At 39.3% G+C, this 16,892-nt stretch overlaps 3 protein-coding genes across 3 annotated transcripts; all 3 read right to left on the bottom strand.

The window, feature by feature from the left end:
- Positions 1 to 4,030: 4,030 nt before the first annotated feature.
- LOC108667724 lies at positions 4,031 to 6,114 on the bottom strand. The gene is made up of 3 exons (XM_018154780.2): positions 4,963 to 6,114; positions 4,430 to 4,511; positions 4,031 to 4,190 (listed from the first exon to the last, which is right to left on the bottom strand). The coding sequence occupies exons 1-3, from the start codon at positions 5,136 to 5,138 to the stop codon at positions 4,038 to 4,040; spliced, it is 411 nt and encodes a 136-aa protein (XP_018010269.1). The 5' UTR covers positions 5,139 to 6,114; the 3' UTR covers positions 4,031 to 4,037.
- A 1,170-nt stretch (positions 6,115 to 7,284) lies between these two features.
- LOC125177532 lies at positions 7,285 to 9,776 on the bottom strand. Its single transcript, XM_018154779.2, has 3 exons — positions 9,442 to 9,776; positions 8,788 to 8,878; positions 7,285 to 8,533 (listed from the first exon to the last, which is right to left on the bottom strand). The coding sequence occupies exons 1-3, from the start codon at positions 9,615 to 9,617 to the stop codon at positions 7,391 to 7,393; spliced, it is 1,410 nt and encodes a 469-aa protein (XP_018010268.1). The 5' UTR covers positions 9,618 to 9,776; the 3' UTR covers positions 7,285 to 7,390.
- Positions 9,777 to 12,674: 2,898 nt separating this feature from the next.
- LOC125179245 lies at positions 12,675 to 14,757 on the bottom strand. The gene is made up of 2 exons (XM_047884750.1): positions 14,671 to 14,757; positions 12,675 to 14,398 (listed from the first exon to the last, which is right to left on the bottom strand). The coding sequence occupies exons 1-2, from the start codon at positions 14,755 to 14,757 to the stop codon at positions 13,256 to 13,258; spliced, it is 1,230 nt and encodes a 409-aa protein (XP_047740706.1). The 3' UTR covers positions 12,675 to 13,255.
- Between the last annotated feature and the right edge of the window lie 2,135 nt (positions 14,758 to 16,892).

Genomic DNA, 16,892 nt, shown 5'->3' on the forward strand with positions numbered 1-16,892 from the left:
GTAATTTGCGGTTCTCGGAGTCACTTGACATGGCCAGTGCTGATAGAAGTTTAATCTCTTGTAAGTCTGGCAGTCTGAAACGGAAATTGATGTCTGATGACTTTAATCTTTAAACGAACTTTTAATCCACGTTCTAAATTGAATAGTTGCCGATAAAATACTGAACAAAAATAAATGGTTAAAATGTCCCATCAACGATCTCAAAGAGCCTGACTAAAATGATACAGGAAGCCGGAATATTCGCCATTTATTTACGAGGAAATTAAATTGTCCTGGATAAAAGTTATCAATCCAGGCAATGATTGTGTAGCGGAATCTCAAATTTGCTACCATTTTCAAGAAGGGCATCAGCAGTATCGTTTTACAGACTATAATACGCGAAATTTTGGACCATGAGAAAACATTTTGCAAATAATTACGGAATACTTAATTAAATTTCATTTTAAGGATTAACTAATATGTATCACCAAGAATCGTTTCGGTTATATCCCGCTAATAAGCTGGATAATAAAGAAATTTTTCAAGCTCATACAGTCTAGGATGTCTTGTCTCGGATTTCCGAGGAAAGTTTTAGATTTCTGATATTTTTATCGCTAATTAGGACAAAGCTTATACGATAATCTCGTCTTCTCTTGAAAAAAAAAACGCATATGCATAGAGTAGACGGATGCTTAGCAATACGCGCTCTCTATGCCACATTAAAATGATTGCCTATAATTTTATAATTAACATTAAAATGAGATGCGTTATGCCTGAAATGGAGTGCAATGTAGCGAGTGAATGGATATCTAGATTAAGACTAGTAGTCATAATGCGGCGAAACTAAGAGCGAGGTATTCGCGACCATCTTGTGAAATACTCGATCGGTCCTAAAATCGGCCAGTCGCTACTCTCGAGCTTGTAGTCTTTTAACCTAGCCAGCCCCTTTCTTGTGGTAACGACTGTCTTTCAGGTAGCCGAGGAATGGCCAGCGGTCGGCTAGAACTAATTGGCTTCGGCCGACCTCAGGCCACGTATCACTCATTGAGTCGCCCTTCATTGACACTTCACTGCTCTGGACAATGGTCACGATAGATTAACAGCAGTTTATAGCACATAAAACTAATTTCACTTCATCGTAATCTCGTCTTTCAAATTTACTCAATTACATTCTTCAATTTAGATTGTAATTAATTACAATTTATTACCGCCTACGCACGAAAAAAACGCGCAATCCTAACCTCATGAATGACCTTGCACTTCTGCTGCAGCCAGCAGCCACTGAGCCATGTTCAACAAATGTTATGGCACTCTTGGTGTCGTGGGGCTCGGCAGCGCAGTGAAGAGGTTTGAGTCTAGAGAACACAGCAATCAGGTACTGGGAGACACGCGTACGACAACTGCTGTATTCAATGGTCGCGTACGACAACTGCTGTATTCAATGACCGCGTATGACAATTGCAGCATTTCAATGGCATAACCAACTAAAGGTTCGCCCACCCTCACAGAAATTTTCTTTCCATCTGTAATATGATTATAAACGTTATGTAAGATCTTCTATTCTAAGGGACTAGACGAAGCTATGCAGGAGCATATGTTGAAAATGCCTAGCAACTTAAACGGACCAGGCAATAAGTCCAGCAGCTATCGCAATCAATCGTCATTCGTCACTTATAGAAAGATCGGGTTCCAAAGGCCGGATCCATTTTGAATCAACTCACGAAAAGTTCAAGAATCGGCAACAGGCCATGGGCCTATTTCTTCAATGCCGACACTTCTATTCTATTCTATTCATACCGCTAGCACTGTGATTAAAATAGGACCTCAGATTTATAAAGTCTAATGTTCCTTCAATTCGACTATTCCCTTCAAAAAAGCCAACGATCATCTGCTACTAATTAAGAGGTTTCGCCGATAGTTTTCGTCATCTTGGGACTGCCGTATATACGTTTACAAAACCTGATACCTTAAAGTTTGAGAAGGTAATAAAAACTATTTTTATTTTTATTGTAGTCTTCCCACTTAACCCGTTGCTTGCGCTACATCCCACAAGTGGGCTTTGGTCGTATCGCAATCAACGTGTTAATAATTATGAACTCCTCGAGGTTTTATATCTAAAAACTCTTCAAAATTTCATTCCTAAGAATTCACTTCATTTACTTGCATAATAAGGGGATTTAATTTCTAAATAATTTGTTGTCGTTGGCCGTTGATCCAGGCGTTTTTTTGCACATTACCACGCCGAAAAATTATAATTATCCAGCTCATCATTTCAACGTTTCCATTCAACTCTGAATTCCGATGCGAATTATGTTCTATACTATAGTATATAAAGTGAACAACTCATTCAAAGTATGAATTTAAAACCTCACGATATCCATATTTCAAGGTCTTGAACAACTCTTCGTACTATGAATCAATGTTCAATAATAAGTTCTGCTTAAAAATGGAAAAGCCAATATGAAAGGTATTAAAGCTTATAAGCCGACAGTTTTTCAAATTGGAAGCATTTATTGCAGTAAAAAATCAGTTTAGTAAAATAACCACAGCAAAATAATATTGTTCTACGGGGTCAAGAGTCACCACAAACAAATAAAGTATAAACGACCATACCCCATAAATGGATGAACCAACCGAAGCCATTAATGTTTAAATAAAACACTTCCATACCTTTAAATTCAACCAAATGATAATTTTAATATAATTCATGGGAATTGTCCTAGTTTGGAGGCATTTTCATGTAATTATCAATGATCTCTCGTTATTAGATCGCCTTCTGTAAAATCAATTTTCCACCTATTCATACCGCAAAACATTCATTCCTCAGATGCTATAAGTGACATCCACTGGAATATTCGGATACCATTATTGGTTCAAATAATACAACTTTCCATCAGAAGAATCGTCATTTCAAGCTTCAAATAAAGAGCATTTTAAAACAACATAACTGATTTAGTGATGAGTTAATTTACTTTGTTTCAGCCGTTTAACTCAACCACAGTGGTAAGAAGCAAGGTTTGTGCAAGCTAATGCAAGTGCAAGATGTTAGTAAAAGTCAAGATGCGTAGTTCAAGACAAATGGCGCAGAAAATGGGCTCGGACTTTCTCAACAATTCTGTTAGCAAGCTCAGTTGAAATATACCGCATATTGTAATCAAAAGAAACAAGCAACTCTCTGCGGAATGTTTGGAAACAAAATCCGCCATTAATCAAATATATGTGTAATGAGGTGCTCCGCCGTATCTCTGTGGCCTTCACCTGAGAATATTCAGTTCCGTCTGGTGATAGGAATATTTTGGTGACGTTGCCCATGTTTGAGGTGCTATAGACGCTTGGGCAGGAAATTTTCTGACTGTATAAGTCCGTGGATTTATCCACTGTCGGGGAGACTTCAGCATCTATAATTTCCATGAAAAACGTCTGTTTGTTGTCCAAGCACTCAAGGAAGACCTAATGGAACTGGCGGGCGCTTTTCCACACGTTGGAGGGACAATCTTTGTCAACGGTTAAGATTAATCGTATCAGAGATAAATGCAGTCCGTAAGACTTCTCCGACTCAGAGTCCCAGTATCTTATCTCATTCACGTCGTGGAAAGAAGAGATGTCGAATTTTTCTGAAGAAGCTCCAGCTTCTTGGAACATCTCCACAAATGCGCTGTGTAACACCGAGCAGAATCCTGAATGCACGCGCACCCCTTCTGATTTCGTTTTCTTCATAAATTTTGTAGTGGAAGCCTCGTCAAATTTGATAAAGAGTGTTTCAGTTTTCGGGTCAGTTACCTCTTCCTTCGGAGGGAAAACCTTGGTGAGGAGAGATTCAGCCGCAGCAAAAGCCGCATAATCATCACGCATTTTACATTGCAAGTCCAAGTTCGTGCTGAGGGTGAGCTTGGTTTCTTCTACAAGCTTATCGTGGAACTCTGGCCCCACAAGATCAGCAAACTGTTCGTTGTCGTCGACTTCGTTCCCTTCAAGTTCAAAATTGAGTAAAGCCAGAAAGTGGCCACACAATCGCATGGATGAGTGGCCATCGGTGATGGAATGATGCAGTCCGAACATCACTCTATAATGATGCTTGAATTCTGTGTCAGGATTCGGCCCTTCTGAGCTGGCATGTCCGTCACGCGCCATAACGGCCCCACCCTCGCATCGTGGGGCTTGCGGGTCTCCCCAATGTACACAATGTCGAAATCCTCAGGGGAAGTCAGCCACTGTAAAAAAACGTGATACCTGAACAGGAGTTTTGTTGAGCGAAAACGATTCGATCCTTGGGGAAAAATGATGATTGAATAAAAATGTGCATAAATGTGTAAAATTTGGCCAAAATTATTTATAAAATGAGAAAACTACTTTCAGGCAAATTACAAATTTGGATAGGGTTCCAATAAAAGCTCAAAATAATTTCAGTTCAGTCTATAGCGATGTATTTACGATGTAAATAAAATGTTACCTTGAGAAGTATGTTTTCTTGACACAGCCAAAGCTCGCCATTTCTGTCCTCGTCGATGCACACTCGCAAATTTGGCAGTTTCCTGCCATGAAAGAATTCATTGTTTATTGAGGAGCATTTCTTTCTCATTGAGGTACATTTCCTTGTGGAAGATTGCTTGCTTACAGAAAAATCTTTTTCGAGAAGCAGCGAGAGGTGGCGCTTTTCTGTTGTGAAATTTATACATTTTGGATTTTACAGTAGTAAAAGAGTGTACTTTTTAGCCTCGTCAGATTATGAGGCATCTTGCCTCGTGGTGAAATTAATTAAGATCGGTGAAAACTAAACCGTAAATCATAACAAGTGCAGCACTTCTATTTTATCCCCACAAATGGGACAATTTAAAAAACTGTTATCTGCAGAATGTTGGTAGTGATTTCTGAGTGCTTCGTGTTTATCATTTGTAAAATAAACGATTTCAGCTCTCTAGATCTTATTCCAGTCGTCCTCGATATCATGGTGTTCATAGTAAAAATATTATAATATCCTCTAACCTGTACAAGTGCAGGAGGGCAGAGTGCACTGAGCTTCGTTGTAAAGGGCTCCGAGTCGCAATTGTTAGGCAGTAAACCGTCACATTTACTGTATGATCGTGGCAAAACTGGATCAATTTCTCGACGGGGCTAAGCTTGCGCAATTTACGCTCCTCGAAGTCACTTGATGTAGCCATGGCTCAAGGAAGTTGGTCCTCTGTCGTACTTCTGGTAGTCTGTAAAAGAAAGAATTTCAAGGCTATAATTTTTCTAAACCAAATTCGCACAACATATTCACCTAACAAAGCTTCAGATCAAATTTTTTCGACGGAAACCTGGGGTTAAAATAATTCAAACCAGCGGTGTAGAATATAGCAAATGAAGTTCGTTGTATCTTCGACACTGAAATTACTTCTTCAGAGATTTTTCAAACTTTTCAGCCGAGACAAAATTGCATGAGTCTCCCGATAGCGGGTTTATCTTGCTGATTAGATCTCTCACAACCCAGCTTGAAATTCTCGACCCCGACAAAACTATTATAAAGATTATTATCAACTTTCATCGTCAAAAAAATGGCGAGGATAAAATATCCAAGCCACGGCTTGCCTCTCTAGTCGAGGGTTGAAGAGGCAATTGTATTTTGATGTTAACAAAGCTTATGTGTACCCAGTGAGAGGAATAATTATTTTAAATTATCCTGTCTTGTTCGTAAATTTACTTCATAGCGCTTCTTTACGAGGAAATTTTTAGTTGCAACTTTTCCAACGCCAGCCGTCTCAGTCAATGACGCAAATAGTTGTACAGTATAAGAACAACTATCGCGCCCAAAATGCTGTTGAAACTCCTGTTGTTTAATCATGTCGGCTTCTCATCTCACATTTTGAGTTACAATCAAAAGTGTTAAATGTAACAACTCAATTCAAAACGACGTCTCTAGCTCAGAGCCTTTTCTTGAGCTGTATTTCAAAGCCTGAAACAAAGCATCATTTTAAATTTCGCATAAGTTATGTTTTGATAAGAATAGAGGAGCTACAATAGAGGGAGATTAAATTTATAACCAAGCGATTACAGGATTTAAACGAATCATATTGCAATTACATAAAACATCAATGACACAAAATAATATTGTTCGACCAAATCGTGTCACCACAAATAAAAAACCAACACACAAATAACACAAACCCAAGAATCAAATTTAACCTCAATAAAATCTTAAGCTACTGCATGCGTATTTATTTTGAAGAGATACTTTTTTTTATATCGTTGATCGCTCTATAACATTTCCTATTTGATAAATTATTAATCCAATTCGTACCACAAAAGTCAACATTTAATTCCCATCAACTAATCAAATATTACGATCTTCCTCCAGTAAAATCACACACAAAACGCGATCATTACGAACATCACTCGCTGTTGTTACTGAGAACTGGTAAACCTGCATATCAGCGCAATCAAAAACCTGCTTATATATAATAAAAAACATACATAATACATCCCTGCGTAATAGTCAACATTTGTATCCTATGAATTTAATTGTGGTTTATAGTTTACCGAAAATATTTAGGCGACATGGTCTCGTGAACGCTGCTGTTATAAATCATTTTTCTGTCGCGTTTATTATATTTGCCTCTTGTCGAGAATTGGACGACTTACTGCACTCACAACATTTTTTGCCGAGCTCAACCGCATAGGTATCCTTTAACATCAAATCATACTTCTACATGCCATTGGCCGTATTTAAATCATGCGTCAGTGAGCATGGAAACAAAACAGCTTTTCTAAGTTTTTCGTCGCAGCCGAAAATGTCCGCTTGAGGAATTACGGTATGTTTTACTGGCCATGATATATAAGTAATGCTCAAATTTAAATTAAACTGGACTCGTGAACATCTCATCAACTTTCCACTCGAGTTGTGGTGGAGACCTCGGTTCAGTCGTGATCCCATACACTGTCAATTTTGATTAATAAAAATTATCTGAGTGACGTTGTGGGTCTAAATCCTGAGATAACGATTAATAAATAGAGTCCGTAGAAGTTCCTTAATTATTTACGGAAAATATCTCTAGGAACTGCTCGAAAACTTGTGAATAAAATCGAAACAGCCTCACCACTAAACGACAGCTGCAGTTTGATTGAAGTTCAAGTGTAAGGTTTAATTGACATCTGTGTAGTAGTTCAGAAGATATGCATCATGCAAAAGTCACTACGCATTGGAAATCGGCTGGACGACCGCTCCATAAATGTCAGAATGGTGTTTTTTTTATCATATTGCTGAAGTAAAACCATATAGTTCACCTCCGCGTGATAAAAAAAAAAGATAGGTCCACTAACCCCCCCCCAAAAAAATGCTTTTTGAGACGGATAGCGCTATTTATCGCTGCACTGACACTTAGAGTGTATACAAGCTCATTCTGCCAAACTGAGTAGATATGTGAAAATTAGCTATTCAAATGGAGTGACGCAGAAAATGTTGACGGACTTTCTCCAGAATTTTTTTTGCGAGCTCGTCTGTGACAAACCTCGTGTTGTAGTCAAATGAAAATAGCAATTCCCCACGGAATGTTTGCACACAAAACACGTTATTTGTGAAATATGGATGAATCGACGTGCTCCGCCGGATCTCCGTGGCCTTCACGTGAGAATATTCATCCCCGTTTGGTGCTAGGAATATTTTGGTGACGTTGCCCATGTTGGAAGTGTTATAGGCGGTGGGGCAAGGGAGCTTATAGCTGTAAAGTTCCGATGATTTCTTCACAGGAGGAAAGACTTCGGCGTCTATAATATCCATAAAGAACATCTGTTTGTTATTCAAGCATTCATGGAAGACCTTGTGAAAGTGGCGGGCACTTACCCACACTTTTGAAGGACAGTCCTTATCAACTGTAAAGAGTATTCGTTGCATACCAACATGTGGTCCGTAAGATTTCTCAGACTCAGAATCCCAGTATCTTCTCTCATTTACGTCGTGGAAAGAAACAATGTCAAACTTTTCCGAAGAAACTCCTGCTTCTTGAAACATCTCTACAAATGCGCTGTGCAACACCGAGCAGAATCCTGAATGCACGCTCACTCCTTCTGATTTTATTTTCTGCAAAAATTTGGAAGTGGATGTCTCATCAAATTTCATGAAGAGTGTTTCAGTTTCTGGATCAGTTACCTCTTCCTTCGGCGGAAAAAACTTTGTGAGGAGAGAACCAGCAGCAGCAATAGCAGAGTAATCATCCCGCATTTTATGTTGCAAGTCCAAGTTCGTGCTGAGAGTGAGCTTGGCTTCCTCTACAAGCTTATCGTGAAACTCTGGCCCCACGTAATCAGCAAACTGTTCGTTGTCGTCGACTTCGTTCCCTTCAAGTTCAGAATTGAGTAAAGATAGAAAGTGTCCACACAATCGCATGGATGAGTGGCCGTCGGTGATGGAATGATGCAGTCCGAACATCACTCTATAATGATGCTTGAACTCTGCATCAGGAGTCGGTCCGTCCTGAGCTGGCATGACCGTCACGCGCCATAACGGCCCCACTTTGGCATCGTAGGGCTTGCGGGTCTCTCCAATGTACACAGCGTCGTAGCCCTCTGGAGAAGTCAGCCACTGTACATAAAAAAAAACTGATAACAAAACGGATGGAGAAGATGACCGAAGACCAGTAAGAATAATAGAAACATACAAAAATAATAATTAAAAATACAGACAAACATGAGTGGGTTCATAAATGCTCAACTATTTTCAGCTCAATGAGTGCCTTCTTAGAAATCATCTCGTTTTATTATTATTTTTTTGTAAACTTGCCGGCAGAGTTCCACGATTTTTGCCGCATTTGCGCTTAAACACAACATTCATTTTACCTTCAAAATTATATTTTCTTCCGCCATTCGACACAGCCATAGGTCGCCATTTCCGTCCTCACAGATGCAGACGCGCAAATTTGGCATTTTCCTGTCGTAGAAAAATACATTTTTGAGGATAACTTGTTCCTTGAAAAATTCCGTTTTCGGATCTATAGCAGGAGTGGGATAACGCAAAAAATTTTACATATCCACTCAGGGAAACGAATTTATTTTGCATTTTGACTTGACAAGACGTAAAATAAGGGGGAGTTTAGTATTTCATATCTAGTAGATTATCTGCTGGTGAACAAGAGGCCGCAAGTTTCGACGCTTTTCAGTTCTAAAGTAAAATATACTTCTTCCATTCTTTAGCTAAAATAGAGAGTATGTTTAGCGTCGTCTTGTCGAGCCAGAAAGTCAAATTTTGAAAGATGAAAACCACATAAGAATACAAAATATGACCCTCCAAAATTCTCCAACCCAATTTTGCACGCATCTATGAAGAAAATTACTACCAGACGAATGTTAAAATGTCTAATGTGTACATTGTGGTTACACGAAAAACTATATCGGCCGTTGCAGTTGGCGGCTGAACCTTATTCGTGATCAAGCCATCCCGGCTTTTGATTATTTCAACGTACAAATATTATTAGGTCGGATAGGTCCACTAACCTGTACAGATGCTGGAGAGCAGAGTGCACGAAGCTCCATTGCAAAGGGTTCTGAGTCGCAATAGTTAGACAGTAAACAGTCAAATTTATGTTATTTTCGTTAGAAAACTGGAAATATTTCTCAATAGGGCTAAGCTTGCGTAATTTACGCTCTTCGAAGTCACTTGATGTGGCCATGGCTAACAAGAGTTGAATCACCTTCGTACGTCTGGCAGTCTGCAATAGAAATTTGTCTCAGGGTTGAAAATGGCCTGAATATGGTGGCGTGCGAAACTGATGTCTCAGCTCATAACTTAGGCATATCGGAACCTCACAGAAACAATATACCAGCGCCGTTATTGTGTATTTTTCTGGGACTTCAGGCCCTAATAAAATGTTATTAAACTCCCTAAATATTTGATGTTCATTTATTAAAAGTAATATCATTATTATTTACATAAAATGCCGAGAAATTCAATATAATGTAGCCTGGATGTTGTCAATGATGTAATTAGTACAGTAATTACAGTTTTTGCTGCTGTACTGTACAAGGAGTCCCCAGGTAACGAATTGACGTTCAAAACACGATGTTTTGGTTACGGTGCAACCGCTTTTAAACTGTCGGACGTACCGGTAAAAACAATACATGTACTACAGTATAACTACTGCTGGTTTTCAATGTGCTTTGATCAACCTAAAATGTCCTGTATACATGAAATAATATTTATAATAATACCTATGTAAAATACTTTAATATGATAGCCATGATAGGGGGGAGTAGAATTTTTTTTACGGTACAACGGCTATACCATGGTTCCAACGTGCCGGTAAAAACAACACTACAGTGTTGTCGGCAGCATATTATACTATCTATGGAAAGATCTATCTATCATTATCATTATGGAAAGACATTGGAGTTGAAGACAGCTGCGTTGTTCATGTGTACCGAAGTTGTACTCTTTGTACTAAATATGTTAGCCGTTTGCGATATTAAGCGTTCATTCACATTTGTAAAATTGTAAAATCTGTAGCCCCCGTGTCTGTAAAATCTAATAACGCCCCTGGTACGCACAAATCATCGCGACCTTGGCTGGAATAGCTCCCGCAGTGCAGCCCGCTATTCACTCAAGGAAAAACTCAAGTAAAAATTACTTGTAACTTTCATTCCTCATTTGACTTGCATCTACGACTACGAGTATATTGACTCAAGAAACTAAATTATAAGTAGTAAATGGAATAATCAAGCCAAATCCAATCTCCTAGGAGAGGATTATATTGTAAATAAATATCGTTGTCCAAGCCGTAATGCTGATGCAATTTGCCCAGCAGAACAACAAAAATATCGAATTTCGATCATCATTTTTTTTTTTTCGAAGTAAAATATAAACGGCATTCGTAATGCATCAAACGCACGAGTCACCACTCTGCATTAGCTAACGTCTGGATACCATGCAATACAAATTTAACTTTCATCTCCGTAATCAAGCTGGGTGAAGAGACATGTGTAGCGTCATTACTTATCATGGTTGATGATAAGCGAAACAGTTGGCTTCAAGGATCTTGACTCGAGTCGAGCGAATCGGCGGAGCGAGTATCAGATTCAAGCTGAGTTTTATATAAGTCTCCTACGGATGATTCAAGCAAGAAAACTAGTAAGCACATTTCAGCAGGAGTTTCAGGATCGTCTCAATCCTCTCTTGAAAAAAAAAATAACAAAAACTATGCTTCGATTGGCGATTATAAAACACGAGTGTACCATGCCACGCTGAAATCATTGATTAGAATTTTTATAATCAACAAATGAAAAAACTACAGAATACCTGAAAATGGAGATAAACTCAGCAATTGCATGGTTATTTCACTTAATTTAATTTATTTCCAAAGGTTGCCTTGTATGAAACAAAAGAAAACACTTCTGCCAGTCCGGAGCTCCGCGAGTCGTTGACGTTTGCAGATGGCAGTTGACACAACTGTCTTGAACTGACACGTCACACCACCACCAATAGTCTCGGTATAATTTTAACCATTACAAAACACATGATACTAAATTCACTTGGTCGTAAACGATTACCCCCCTTTAGGTTTTCTCATCTAGACGTTTGAATTCGGCTGCTTTTTCGTCGGCTACACGATTACCATAGTCATAGATCATTAGCAATACACCGACGTAATCCTAACCTCATGATTGACCGCGTGCATCTATTGTAGGCAGCACGCAGCAGACGTATAGTCGCGTACCCTAACAGCAATTGTTATGAGCTTATGACGCTTAAGTGGTTCGGCAGCGGAGTGCAGAGAACAGCATAGGCAGCAACTGGGAGAAGCGTACGACAACTGCGACATTAGCTCGAGATTGCCCGAAAAACTTCAGTAACTTAGTTTAGCTTCTACATTGTTGGCTTACCTGCAGAGAAATTTTACCTGACAATTTTGCGCACTTTCAAGTCTCACCGACTTATATCTCTAAAGCTGTGCTAAGAATCGAACCTGACTTTAATAAAAGGAGGCATGTTAACTGAAAAGAAGCTCATCAGATTCGCTTCCGTATTGATAAGCAGCTACGCAATAAGCGATTTTCAAGTTGTGACTGCCGTCACTAAAGTTCCCAAAATCTATCAAGCGTTCTCATCAATTTTGTGCAACGAATTTTGCCTCGATTTTCAACCAACTTAGAGGATAACCATAGGTTTCCGAGATACCGTCGTGACTCGAAGAAAACTCTAAGTACATATATTCATGTGCTACTTCAGCCGAATTGGTCAAATTTAAGTGATTTTGTGGGTGAATTGCGAGATTAGTACAGAAGCAAAATCTTAGCAAGGCACATTCAGCATTGGAGTGATTGCCATAATCGGTGTTCAAAGGCTCACGCGCGGCGCGTGGAACGAGCACTCCAATAAAAATTACAGATCCGATTTGCTGCCAAAATAAGTAAAAATTTTTCATATCTCTTGAGCTAATGAAAAAATTATGTCAGGTATATGTCTTTTCAGCTTTTAGCAGACAACCAAAATGGTGGAAATGTGACCAGAGTTCGGCAATGCCCGCACCAATAGCAGGTACCAATGTTTACAATAATTAATTTGAAATGGAATGTTGATCCAGTGTAACAATTGTCCAGTATGTGAACTTAGCGAAAGGTTTTTCATTTTCTCTTCATAGGCGATCATTTTCTAGGTAACAAATGATGAAAATGAAAAATTATATGAAAAAATTATAGTCATTTCGCTATGAAATTCAAAAGAATTACGTGAATATTGCAGGTATTCTTCCGTCCCTTTTCATTCTCGTCCTCTCGTATACAGACGCCCCTGAATTTGGACAGACTCGTTCAGTTAAAAATCAAAATTCAGTGAAAGTCACGCATAACCCATGAGGCCATGACCTATGCGACGCGAGCGAAAAGTCGAAAATAGAGCTACTAAACTCTGCAAACGGAAGGGATAGTTATTCACCATCGAAATGTAGATAGTACTGGCCAAACTTACTCTGGAAAGGAAAAAACCTGGAAACTCGTCATACGCGGGTTACTGACAGTCACTCCTATTACGGGCAAATAAATTCTTGGTCAACATCTATAATACTCACAATCTAAAGCTCTTAAACGATCCTGGTTTAGCTAAAATTTCGAAGACGAGGCCCTTTTCTTTGTTGTTATAATGAAGGAGCGAGTTTTGTTATTGTATCTGACAATGATAATATTCATCAACGTGTTGTTTAACAAACACCAATTATTTTCAAGGTTTGCTGAGCACCACTAGCCATTGATGGAAGAATAACGCGATGCGGCTGATCAACCTCGATGGAGATGTCACACACTGTGAAAAAATGGTAACTCAAGACGAGTGTCGCTTCAAATGTGCCTGAACCTTCTCCAGAATTTTGGCAGCAAGCTTATGGGTTATGTACCGCGTGTTGTAGTCGAAAGAACAGAGCAATTCTCTGCGGAATGTTTGCAAGCAGAAGACATTATTGGTTTTCAATTTGTGAATCGACGTGCTCCGCCGGATCTCAAGGGCTTTAACATGAGAATATTCAGCTCCTTCCGATTGAAGGAATAATTTTGTGACGTTGCCCATATTGGAAATCTTGAAGACTGTCGGGCAGATGATATTGTAATTGTAAAAGTCCTCGGATTTCTGTGCAGCTGGAGAGACTTCTGCTTCTAGTATATCCATGAAGAGCGTCTGTTTGATGTCCAAGTAATCGTGGAAGACCTTGTGGAACTGGCGGGCACTTTCCCACACATTGGTGGGACAATCCTTATCAACCGTGAATATTATTCGTTGCCTACCTACGTGCGGTCCGTAAGATTTCTCAGACTCAGAGTCCCAGTATCTTCTCTCATTTACGTCGTGGAAAGAAACAATTTCATACTTTTCCGAAGAAACTCCTGCTTCTTGAAACAACTCGACAAATGCGCTGTGCAACACCGAGCAGAATCCTGAATGCACGCTCACTCCTTCTGATTTCGTTTTCTTTATAAATTTTGTAGTGGAAGCCTCGTCAAATTTGATGAAGAGTGTTTCTGTTTTCGGATCAGCTACCTCATCCTTTGGAGGGAAAACCTTGGTGAGGAGAGATTCGGCCGCAGCAATAGCCGCATAATCATCACGCATTTTACATTGCAAGTCCAAGTTCGTGCTGAGGGTGAGCTTGGCTTCTTCTACAAGCTTATCGTGAAACTCTGGCCCCACGTAATCAGCAAACTGTTCGTTGTCGTCGACTTCGTTCCCTTCAAGTTCAGAATTGAGTAAAGACAGAAAGTGACCACACAATCGCATGGATGAGTGGCCGTCGGTGATGGAATGATGCAGTCCGAACATCACTCTATAATGATGCTTGAACTCTGCATCAGGAGTCGGCCCGTCCTGAGCTGGCATGACCGTCACGCGCCATAACGGCCCCACTTTGGCATCGTAGGGCTTGCGGGTCTCTCCAATGTACACAGCGTCGAAATCTTCTGGAGAAGTCAGCCACTGCACAAAAGGAAAACCTTGATACCAATTTGAAAGAAAAAGACAACCGAGCGCGACTAAGAACTGTAGGAACACGAAAATAGATATTACAAACGCTGATAATGCAAACAATCTTGGATGAATTGGACAAAAATATTATTAAAACAGTGTAGAAATATTCAGTACAATCCATTCCATGTTAGTTATTTTCTTGGTTCATTATTATAATCTTTAAACTTGCTGAAGAAGTTGCGCGACTTCTCCCACATTTAGACTCAGACTTCAAATGTTACCTCCAGGAGTATGATTTCTTGAGCCATGTCAAACAGCCAGAGCTCGCAATTTTCGTCCTCTTCGATGAGCACGCGTAAGTTTGGCATTTTCCTGCCAATAAAATCATATCTTTGAGGAATATATGCTTCTAAAAAAGATATTGTATAGAGTTTTGATAAATTCTGTTACCCGGTGAATATTATAAATGTCCTCAGATTACCTACTTTATGTTCAATAATCTGGACCTCCCTGCTGTAAATTTTTTCATGGTAAAAAGGTTATAATATATTCAAACCTGTACAGGTGCAGGAGGGCCGAGTGCACGGAGTTTCGTTGTAGAGGGCGCTGAGTCCCAATAGTTAAACAATAAACCGATAAATTCATCTTATGATTGTTAGAATAATGAAAATATTTCTCGATAGGTCTGAGCTTGCGTAATTTGCGCTTCTCGGAGTCACTAGAATGCATGACCAGTGCTTATAGAAGCTGAATCTCTTGTAAGTCTGGAAGTCTGAAACGAAAATTTTTGTCTGAGGCTGTAATCTCTCTAAAGTCTAAACGAACTTTGAAACCATGGACGTTCTGGATTGAATAATTGGCAAAAAATTCTGAACGAAAATAAATGGTTAGAATGACCCATCAAGAGTCTCACAGAGCCTGACTAAAATGATGCAGGAAGCCGGAATATTCGCCATTATTATACGAGGAAATTAAATTGTCCCGTCCGATAAAAGTTATCAATCCTGGCAATAATTGTGTAGCGAAATTAAAAAATTGCGCCCCAAATATTATGAAACGTTACGGTAAAGAAGGATCGAAACAAGACGTTACTTACGATGCGAGATAAAGCGAGATATTCCGCGCGGATTAACGATTACACAATTTAAACTATTGAGCATTGATGGGCTGAGTTGACGACATTTGGCTGAAAAACCAACTAGACAGTAAATTTTAATAGACAAACTTGACTATGTATATCAGGCAAAATAATTCTATCATTTAGCCTTTCTCTCATAATATATGATAGTTGACACTCTTCCATCATTCGCGGGCTATAGAGAGAAACGTACGAGGTAAGCACGCATTTCAAATGTAATGGTGTTTGCTCGGGTCTGACCGCTATGATGCGGCTGTCAGAAAAGCAAAAACTTACTTTCTCCAGTACCTCAAATTTGCTACCATTTTCGATGGACATCAGCAGTATCGTTTTACTGACAATAATACTCAAAATTTTGATCCATAAGAAAATAATTTTGGAATACTCATTTAGATTTCATTTTAAGGATTAACTAGTGTCACCAAGTATCGTCACAGTTATGTCCCGCCAATAAGCTGGACAATTCAGAAAATGTTTAAGCTCCTCAACAGTCTAGGACATCTTGTCTCGGATTTCCAAGGAAAGTTTAAATTTCTCAGATTTTTATTGATAATTGGGACAAAGCTTATACGAGTACAATCATCTCGTCTCCTCTTAAAAAAAAATAACCAAGCGCATATGCTTTGAGTAGATGGGTGCTTAGCTATGCGGTCTCCCTATGCCACATTGAAATGATTTCCTAAAATTTTATAATTAACATTAAAATGAGATGCATTATACCTGAAATGGAGTGCAATGTAGTGAGTATGTGGATATCTATAGATTAAGACTAGTAGTCATATATAGTGCGGCAAAGCTGAGAGCGGATGCGAAGCCGTAGACCGGCAAGCATCCATGCACTGAGCGCGGGGTATTCGCGACCATCTTGTGAAATACTCGATCGGTCCTAAAATCGGCCAGTTGCTACTCTTGAGCTTGTAGTCTTTGTAGTCTTTTAGCCCTTTTCTTGCGGTAACGGGTGTCTTTCAGGTAGCCGAGGAATGGCTAGCGGTCGGCTAGAACTAATACTTGGCTTCTGCCGACCTCAGGCCACGTATCACTCATTGAGTCGCCCCTCATTGAGTTCTCTGCATCGCCCGTCTTGGACTGACAGGTGAGGAATTGAGTACGATATCTGTTTCCCCTCATATCTTCTACAACGCGTGCATTTGAGCAGGTAGTATACGGGGTTTCTACTCCACATGAGAGTGTGCTTGTATATAACTCGTTTTTGGTGAAAAATATCATTAAAATAGAGGTTGATTCAGATATGCATTCAATACCTACCGATCAATAGAGAATAAATAGTACTACTTCCTTGTGTCTCACAAATTTTAGGCAAGTCGCATGTAAAATGAAGATCGATTTTTAACATAACTATCATAA

This window comes from Hyalella azteca, unplaced genomic scaffold (genome assembly GCF_000764305.2).
Source record: "Hyalella azteca isolate HAZT.00-mixed unplaced genomic scaffold, Hazt_2.0.2 contig16078, whole genome shotgun sequence".
Lineage (NCBI taxonomy): Eukaryota > Metazoa > Arthropoda > Malacostraca > Amphipoda > Hyalellidae > Hyalella > Hyalella azteca.

Bases quoted from the DNA above. Each gene is read 5' to 3' on its own strand.
- LOC108667724 (XM_018154780.2), bottom strand. From the start codon at position 5,138: ATGGCTACATCAAGTGACTTCGAGGAGCGTAAATTGCGCAAGCTTAGC. The intron at 4,512-4,962 runs GTTAGAGGATAT...CTTTCATGGCAG, and splicing joins GCCCTCCTGCACTTGTACAG to GAAACTGCCAAATTTGCGAG. The intron at 4,191-4,429 runs GTAACATTTTAT...GTTTTTTTACAG, and splicing joins AAGAAAACATACTTCTCAAG to TGGCTGACTTCCCCTGAGGA.
- LOC125179245 (XM_047884750.1), bottom strand. From the start codon at position 14,757: ATGCCAAACTTACGCGTGCTCATCGAAGAGGACGAAAATTGCGAGCTC. The intron at 14,399-14,670 runs GTAACATTTGAA...CCTTTTGTGCAG, and splicing joins AAGAAATCATACTCCTGGAG to TGGCTGACTTCTCCAGAAGA.
- LOC125177532 (XM_018154779.2), bottom strand. From the start codon at position 9,617: ATGGCCACATCAAGTGACTTCGAAGAGCGTAAATTACGCAAGCTTAGC. The intron at 8,879-9,441 runs GTTAGTGGACCT...TTTCTACGACAG, and splicing joins GCTCTCCAGCATCTGTACAG to GAAAATGCCAAATTTGCGCG. The intron at 8,534-8,787 runs GTAAAATGAATG...TTTTATGTACAG, and splicing joins AAGAAAATATAATTTTGAAG to TGGCTGACTTCTCCAGAGGG.